At 31.0% G+C, this 9,994-nt stretch overlaps 1 protein-coding gene across 9 annotated transcripts in view; it reads right to left on the bottom strand.

Moving 5' to 3' along the window:
- Window positions 1-3,141: 3,141 nt before the first annotated feature.
- The window catches only part of LOC143063736 (uncharacterized), a 51,873-nt gene continuing 45,020 nt past the window's right edge, over window positions 3,142-9,994 (bottom strand). For all 9 annotated transcript variants that reach the window (XM_076236079.1, XM_076236083.1, XM_076236085.1 and 6 more), the window contains one exon: window positions 3,142-7,758. In XM_076236079.1, coding sequence (XP_076092194.1) covers window positions 6,598-7,758 — 1,161 coding nt within the window. In that variant the 3' untranslated portion in view covers window positions 3,142-6,597. The remainder of the gene's footprint in view (window positions 7,759-9,994) is intronic.

Below are 9,994 nucleotides of genomic sequence, written 5' to 3'. Positions count from 1 at the left end.
ACACTGTTAAATAACCCGCTACGCGCGTTATTCAGTGTGCACCACATTTTTTATGTTATTTCTTCATAGACAGAAAAAATATTACAGTCATTCCTTAAATATATTTTCTAACCCTCAAACTTGTCCAAATACAAAAGTTTAAAATAAAATAAAATGTTTCAGGACAAAGATATATGGACAAGACTGTTGCAGGTAGAAACAACACAGACTTTGAACAAGTGTGTACACGCTGAAATGTCTTACCGACTTTACTCATCATGATTGCATTCTTGTTCTAAGTCTGTAATATGAAGGTTTTATTTCAAATATCACATGAACTTTACATTATCAATGGATCCATGTAAATGAGGTCAATGTCAGATGAAAATTTCCAGAAAGACATGCACATCTTGCAATCATTTCATAAACCAAATACATTTTATGTTGCTTATAGTATCTGAGAAACTGACCTTAACAAAAGAATGTTGAATATTGGCCGATTAATCATAGTTCTGTAATTTGTTTCTTGTGTCAAAAAGCAAGAGTAGACATAGGTATGCTGTTTCTGGTAGTGGTGGTGTCAAGAAGGTATTAATTTGTGATTACATCTAGGTTATGGTGAACCACAAGTGGTAGGTCAATTATATTTAGTATGCAGTAGTATTAGCATTGGCACATATCAGTGGAGATTATTTGACCCTGCACACTGAATCATGGTCTTTTGACTTTGAAAAATCTGCTAAGTTTACATGTATTAGTTTGTGATTATATCAGTTTATGGGGAACCACTAGTGGTAGGTAAATGATAAATGGTATGCAGTTGTATAAAGATTGGAAAGACTCATTTCCATGGAGATTATTTGGCTCCGCCCCCATAGTTGATCTTATGACTTTGACAATTTTGCTTATAAAAAAGATTTGATACGATTACCAATTAGACAACTCTCCACAAGTTTATATGTATTAGTTTGTGATTATATCAGTTTAAAATTAACTGCTTCTGTTAAGTCAATGACATTTGGTATGAAAATTTATTGGCATTTGCAAGTATCGTTTCCATGGAAATTACATAGCCCCATCCCCTTATCGTGGTTCATGGACTTTGAAACTTTTTTTACATATTAAACAAGATAATGTTTGTATTAAGGTTTAAAAAAAAACTTATAAAAGGTCAACGGTATTTGGTATGCAGTTGAATTAGCATATGCGCATCTCATATCTTTGGAGATTATTCCGCCATATATCTTCAATCATGGTTCATGAATTTTGAATATTTGTATAACTTACATATTAAAGAATTGCTATTTTAATTTCAATATTTGCATTATCAAAATTACACCAGAGGCTCTGAAGAGCCTGTGTCACTCACCTGCCTCTACTTTGGTAGCAGATACCCAAATAATGAGTGAGGTAAAATTTGGTTTAATAATTAATTAAAACCCTGGTGGCCATCTTGAACAGAAAATGGGCAACAAAGTAGTAACACTTCATCAGCACCCCAAAATGAACATTTATGCCATGTTTAGTTTCATTCCATTCAGTGGATCTCTAAAAGAAGACATTTGGATGTTTTTCCCTAAGGGTCCTATATGTTAAACTAAGTCCCTACTAGTGGCCATCTTGGATGTTGGATTAGCTTCAAAGTAACAGCACCTAATAAGGAATATTCATGCCATGTTCGGTTTCATTCCATTCCGTGGTTCTCTAAAAGAAGACATTTGTATATATTTCCCATAGGGTCCAATGTTAAACTAAGTCCCCTGTTAGCAGTAATTAAGGAATAACAGTACTGTAGTTGAAGAGTTGCCACCGTCAATTGTAGATATGACGGTCGCAAATGCAGTTTTACTGGCGACGCGTAGCGGAGACAGTAAAACGGAGATTTGCGACCGTCAAATCAAAATTGACGGTGGCAACTCTTCAACTACAGTACTGTTATTCCGATTCTAATGCATTTCAAAAAGAAATAATACGATAAAACTTGGAAAAATGTCTAAATTTGACAAATAAAAAAAAATCCACGAAACTTCATGAATGATTTTGGCGCAAAGACGTCATGGGTAAACGTGACGTCAGATAAATGAAAACTTACAAACTGGAGGTTATTACGTTACCTAGGCCTGTACGCTTCAAATTCGGATAAAATAACTTTAAAACGGCGAATTCGTGATAGGTGTTGTTTTATTTTGGATTATATAGTAGTAATCGAACATTTGTTGATTCAATCATTTCAAAATGGTTGACCCTCCTTAGTTACGCCTGGTCAACTGTGGATTTGACGGCAACTTTTAGCCAATGAAAAAAATTGTTACATACAAATTGCATTAGAATCTTGGATGATGGATCTGCTTCAAAGTAACAACACTTGCTCAGCATTGATAAATGTCTTGATTAATGAATAGATTGTTTAGAATGTTATGATCACTGCACTATATTTTGTGTATCTCAAAAGTAGTGATAAACCTTGGAAGATTTAGATATCAAGTCCTTATCATAGGGTTTTGATTGCATTTCATACAATCTTTACACAAAATTGGAAAATTATAGAAAGACAAAACAGCTGTTTACAAACCACAACATAGTAATCAAATGACTGAGCAACACAAACCCCACCAAAATGGGTGCTCTAGAAGGGTAAACAGATCCTGCCCTATATGTTTACCTGTCATGTTGCTCACATACTTAGACACTATACGTATATTGTTTTTATACTGAAATCGATAAAAAATTTAAAAAAAATATGTAACAAACATTGTTAAAAAAAATTCTTTGTAATTTCCCTCTTGGGGTACCATTTTGAGGTATTTCCCTATGAGCGTAGTCCAGGCGGTAAAACATTGACATTTTAAGGAATTAGAAAGGGAAAACGAACTTTAATTAATAACATTTAATAAACATGGTATATAAATTACCAATTTGAAGACATAAGTTTAAATTCATAAATGTTTGACCTTTGTTACTACACGTTGTCATGGTTGTGACGTGACGTTGTTGATGAAATACAGTGGTTCCGGTAAGTAGGCGGGGCTTATAGGTTAGTTGAGGTCATTGACGTATAAAGCTAACGTTTATACGTATAGCTTTATCTGTATAGTAAAATAGCTGATTGCAGTATAAAGTATATTACAGTACTACTAGTATAATATAAATAACAAATAAATATTTCAGTGATACATGATTTATTTTCTGTGATTGCATTGTAACAAGCTAACCAGAGTATTGTAACAATTATCACAGTAATGTTTGTCTTAAAACACATAGCACCGCTCAGCAGCAATAGACTTTACCTTAAAGTAGAACTACATAACATGCACAATATCACACAAAAACAATCTTAACTACAAATTGACCTTGTTTTCTTAGTTCATTCTTGTGATTAATTAAAAATAAAATCTGTATTTAAAATTTTCTTCACTGTAATCATCTTATAGACCTAATCTTGAATTCTTAATTTGTGTAAATTTTCTGTGCAGGTCTAATTACAATTCTCAAATTTGATAATTTTAAATTTTAATGAAATACATAATTAGGTCACTGTTGACCTATATCCATGGAATGTTTTAATGTAATACCAGCACTCAAATATAAAAAATAAAAAATAGAATGAAAATTTCAGCAGATACGATTAATGTTCCTCAAATTTGGAAAACAATAGAAATAAATAATGAAACTATTTGAACACAATATGTAAACTAAACTAATGTATTGCCGTAACCAATAACAGAAAAAGATCTAATTAAGAATGCTGCAAGTTTGCTTAAAAGTATTAGCTGAATATTTAAAATACCTCTAAAAAATTTATATCATTAACAGTGCCAGTCCTCTCCTAACAAGTTAAGATACATGTATATATATACCACCACTGCAACAAGTGTGTTACATGTATGATATTTCTCCACTCAAGGCAGTTCTATTTTAATATGTAAAGCGTGAAACTTGTAAAATAATTAAAATTTTATTTTTCATTTTAGTGAGGTAAGAACAACATTGACCATTTTTAATGAATTTATAATGAATTTGAAAATCTATCAATTGTACCCCTGCACTTAAACACTTCTGACAAAGGAGCAATTCTATAATACACACCAATATCCAGTCATATCTACTGGACAATATGGAGGTCTCCAGTTCTCAAAAACTGGTGGTCAAAAAGGTTTTGACCATCAATTTAGCAAAGGACTGTCACAATTTGGTATTTTGCAATAGAAATAATAGCAAGGACTACTTTTTTTTTTAAATGTGAATTCCCTTTGTCCATGTAGTCTGTTTAAAATTTTGAAAAAGAAGACTTTTTTTTAACTGTACTGAAAAAAAGTATCAAAGAGATTTCTGAAGACTACACTGTCTTAAGGTGGTAAACAACACTGAATAAAATAGATTTGGCTCGATTAATTTTCATAAAGTTTTGACAAAATATTTCCTTAGACCTGTTTACAAAAATATAAAATTTTTTAGAAATTTTAACCACACAATTTACATGATTTACAGGAATAATTTGGTTGTATAGCAGTTTTTCTTACTTATACTGTGGATTCATTTATTTTCGTGGGTACCAATGTTCGTGGTTTGAGGAAAACTTGCATATTCGAGGATGTTTAATTTCATGGTTTTGACAAAGTATGCCTATATTCCTTTAGAAAATTTGCAATTCGTTGAATATTTAATTTCGTGGTTCTCCTTTACCCACGAAATCCACGAAAATTGGTATCCAACGAATATTAATGAATCCACAGTAGTATGTTATTAAAAGGTTCAGCTGATTTTTAAGAGTTAACTCCCTTAAGTGTTCTGTAACCTTTTAAGCAGCATGTCAAGATAAAAATGTTAATCATTTTTAGAAAGAAAAAAAATACAAAAAAAATAGTATAATTTATAATAGAGGGAACAACAGACCTCTGCTATAAATATATATTTAAACTAGATTAATTATACACATCTATACCAATAATATCTAAGATAACAACAATATTTTGTAATGTCGAGAGCTATAACGAATTTTTATGTAGACTTAGAATTGATATTATGAAAGCCACAACTGCAATACACATTAACAACATAAATAATATTAAAAACACAAGCAAAATACTCCATCCATACTCATTCAAGCTAATTGAAATCGTTTCTTTTTCATATATAAACAAGTATGTGTACATGAAGACCTTAGTTGGCATAAAGTTGTTTTAGAAAATACAGGTTGAGTTACAAAATGAGTTAGAATAGTAATAAATAACTACATTCTTAATGATTTGAAATCTTGACTTCAATTTTTTTTTAATATAAATGCACATTTACAGAGACCAGGGCAAAATTATAAAAAAAAAAATGATAAAATAGTTTACCAAATATTTATAAAAAAAAAAAAAAGAAAGGAAGAAATAATTAGCTTTCATTGTAAACACAAGTAAATATAAATATTCAGGCCATAAAAAAAAAGAATAGGTTTGTTTGACCTAACCCTACCTACCAAGAAAAAAGGTGCTTTCTCATAATCTTTTATTGACCTGAAGTGAAAATATTTTTTTTTATTCAAATAGACATGACGACTAATAGACATCTAATAGTTACATTTTTCTTTGCCAAAAAAAAAAAAAGAAAATGTCTACCTACCTACTCACATGCTCACTGTCAAAATGTTTGGTAGGGTTTGGGCAAACCAATATATTTTTAAGTGTGGCCTCATTCATGATGTTATTGATACAGATAGAAACTTCAATTTGTTCTTTAAAGATTCCAATATTTAGAGATAAAAAAGTTTAAAAAAATTTATTTTCTTTATAGTTTCTCATTAAACCCAAATAATGACTCTTCAGCAACATTACAATTATTGATAATGTTCATTATCGCTATTTTGTGCATTTTTCCTTTGATCTTTTTTTGTGATAATTTTCATATCATGCTACTCGCTTGAGATGGAAAATTATCGCTAGAAACTAAGCAGGCACGTGACGTTGCTAACGAAATTGACATGAAATTGACAAACGTCGTCATAGGTAAAATAGCGATAAACAGATTATCATTGATCATCTCAACTCGATTGCCTTTCTCGCTTTCGCCGTCCCGGCTCAAGCGAGAAAATCAATCTCATTGAGATGATCAACGATAATCTATAATTATAAAAGTTGGTGATATGCTTCTACAGAGTACACACACAGTAGCTTTTTTGTTAAGTATATCTAGATATACATGTTCATGTGTATATAAAGAACTCGTAAATATGGCAAGTCATTATTTAAAGTAAAAACAAAATTTCTCAATACATTTATGATAATGCCATTCACTCCTGTTTTTACATAAAAAAGAATTAATGATTGATTTATACAACAAATAAAGCAATTACTCTGAATTAGATCAATGATTTAATGTGCGATATTAATGAGAGGACTACATTCAATTTTAATTGATTTAAGGTTCATTTTTTTAGTCAGTTCAAGTTCATTAATAAAAATGTGAATTTAAACTATTTAAAAATTTATGTATACTTTTGAGCAAATTATTTGGATCTAAGCATGTAATTAACACATTCAGTAAATCAGTGCAGGTGCTAAACAAGACTGATTTCATACAGTATACTTCTGAATCATTAAAATTTAATTTTTAAAACTTAATATTTGAGAATGACTAAAATTTTTCCCACTTTGATTGAGCAAATTCTTGACTTTTTCTGTTACTAACACTAATTTCATGAAGGTCACTAAAAGGGTCACTGTTCCGACTTTGAACTTTGGCAGAGTTTGAACTTGAATTATTAACATTGTAAAAAGGGTTGTCAACTGGTTTAAATGGACTAGATAAAGCAGCACTACCAACCACCGTCTTTGGTCTCGGTGGCAATACTGGTTTATTATGTGGCAAAGGTTTTGTTCCGTAAATTGGATTATTTGTTACTCCGACTGGATCACGGCATCTGGGTTCATTGTTCCCTCCTGCCAAATACTGCAAGGATGATTTTGCTCTTGAACCACTCTTTAAATGATTTATATTCCAACTTTGAATTAAATCTTTTCCTTGTGTCTCACTATTTTGTAAACCCGGCGATAAATTACATTTTTCTGATATCAGTGGATCAAAACTTGCAAACAGTTCACTAGCTGTATCATTTGTCTTATTTGGTAAATCACTAGTAGACCTATTTGACATTAAATCCTTTTCTGGTGAAGGTGAAATATCAGCCTTACAAAAATCCCTTTTTGGTGTGTCTAAAGCCTGCTTCCTAAATGCATGTGTGCGACTAAGTTCGTGGAATTTTACATCTGTAGAACCCTGTCTCCCCGGTGAATTTTCTGGACTTGAAAAAAGTTCTCGTATCTCTTCAACCCTACCGACAGTGGATGAATTACCACTACTAAATGGGTCAAAGACATCCACATACTCTGGTGAGTCTAATTCTATAAGAGGGACTGACGTTATTTCAGTATGTGGAATGTCCTTAGATACACTTTTCCTGGGGGTAGGTTTTGGCGGCTGATCTGGTTTTGGGGGTGGATTCTTATGACCAATAAGTCTGTCAGCAGTTTGAGTTTTTCTTCCTATGAGTCTATCGCCTAATTCGGTAGTATTTTTTTGCCGTCTATGTTTCCGTGGTGGTGGTACAGGGTGTTTTGTAGCATCGTCAGAAGTATCTATGTATGGAATGTTAGCACTGTCAAATGTAGAAGTAGATGAAATTGAACTAGTTTCTTCGAAACCCATGATGGATTTTTCATGTTGATTTGGTGAAGCACGTCCACTGTGAGCGATACTAAATGAGTCTACAGATGAAACATCACTTTCTTCTAGAAGCTGAAAAACATGAAAACATAATATTTAAAATATTGTTTTTAATAAATCAGTACCGTAGATCATGTTAAATAAGACAGGAAATTTTCTAACAGTCGTTCCATCAGTGAAAGTTTTTTAGTACTTTTTTGTGGTAAATGTGTCACTTAGCAGTAGCATCATTAGCATAGGATAAAAATATGAATTTAGAGTTGTTGTACATATGATAAGCTATAAGAAATGTATTTGTAAATTTGCTACATTTCTTGATTCGTTTCTTGGATTATATTTATTTTTGAATGCAAGCTTAGTGCAGGCCCTAAATATCCTCTCTATGAAATGCATTCAACTTTCAAAGTGTATTGTAGACTTTAGAAACTATAGTTGTTAATTTATTTTGGAAACAATACCACATCTTCTTATTTTTACATTTAGAGATCTTTTTGTTTTATAATTTGGTTGAAACTTGCAAAGCTTTTTGTCGAAAATTTACTGCAATTAAGTTGATGAACAGTTTCATCAACAGATAAGGCAAAACAATCCTGCACTAGCATTATACATGTATCTCAAATAGCAATAAATAAGTAAATAAAGGAAAATATTTGCAAGAATGCACATACTGTCTTGCTAAGCATAACCTAATTGTTATTCAAAGTATCAGAAAATAGGGATTAGGTGTCAATTATTTTAAGTGCATTAAACAATTTATAAATATTGACAGTGTCTGTAAGCAGTGCCTTGACATTACAACTCATCATTGTTAAGCTGCTGGTCAAATATGAAATAGTTTTAGTAAAAAGTGAAGGGATTTTTTTTTTTAGATGAACCATCATACAAAATGATTGCAATATCTCCTCCTTCCCCCTATTACCCATCGACTGTTTGAGCAGGGATATAATATATATTAAAAGAAAACAACTTCAAGAAAGTTTACATAAATTTTAAAAGTTAGCAAAGATATCGGTTTATTAGAATTCTGTTGTTCCAATTCCATTTTTCTTTTTTCTTCGAATTCAACAAATTTCTTAATTCTTCTGTAATATTGGTTTTTAGACATAAATATACCGGTACTTGAACTTCATACATCCCTTTAATAATACTTGATACCAAATTTTTTCCTGATATGATAGCATTGATTCGTAATATTTATGTATGCATATAAAAGGTTTAGAGAGAAAAGCCCCTTCACCTTTAATCTACAATTGAGCAATATGTACATTGAAGGACGCTTTTGTAAATTTTATACTAAAATATGGGCCACATCCCTGAATTGAACAAAAAAAATACAAAGGAAGGAGAAAACAGTAGAAAGCATGCAATCAAAAACCTTGTCCTGAACTCCATAATTTATCCTCACCTAATTCTTAAGGTAGCAAAGTAGAAAAATAACCAAAACATTCATTAGTGTGTAGATAAATCAGAGAGAAAGTCCAATATATTAGCACTCTTTCAACAAAGCAATTTTAGCAGAAATAAAGCAAGAAAACCATCTACCAATAATAAGCAGCAGGCAAAATGATTTTTGACTTAATTGAAACAGTTTTCATTCAAACTGACTGGTTCAATTATTATTACAACCTGTACTTTAACAACATTATTTAATATACAAAATGAAACATGGGCTCATGTTAATTTTGTAACGCTGTACTTGAATTCTGTGTTTCAAAATTTTCAAAACTGTATGAGAAAACATTGACACTGGCTGAAATCTTCTTAAATAATGGACATTTGAACAATAACATAACATGATTTTTAGATGTCCAGACGATTAATTCATCGATAGCCCTTTAAGATAGGAAATGGTCACTACTTGTCTATATTTAAAATTTTCCAAAACTTTATCAATATGATTTTTAAAATACATCTTAAATACAATATGACAAATTATCTTTTTCCTACTAATTTTAATCAAATTATTTTAGCGGAATTTTCATAAAATATTAAAGCATGCAATGATATACATTTACTGTCTTTTAATGAGGTAAATATGCGGTGTTATTGAATTTTGAAAAAAAAGAATTCACTGAGGCCGATGGCTGAAGTGAATATCAGTTTTTCAAAAGTCAATTAAACCCCATATTTACCGAAACAAAAGACAGTAATTGTTTTATTCCATATTCCGAGAGAAGAAAATGTATTTAATGACAAACATATACCAAAACCAATTTTACATGAAACATTTTACCATAACGTTGCATGTATTGCGCGTGACGTTTAGCGTGGTGAATAACACTTTCTCAGGTGAATATGCTTTTTCATT

This window comes from Mytilus galloprovincialis, chromosome 2 (genome assembly GCF_965363235.1).
Source record: "Mytilus galloprovincialis chromosome 2, xbMytGall1.hap1.1, whole genome shotgun sequence".
Lineage (NCBI taxonomy): Eukaryota > Metazoa > Mollusca > Bivalvia > Mytilida > Mytilidae > Mytilus > Mytilus galloprovincialis.
This window is presented reverse-complemented; position numbering and strand designations above follow the sequence as displayed.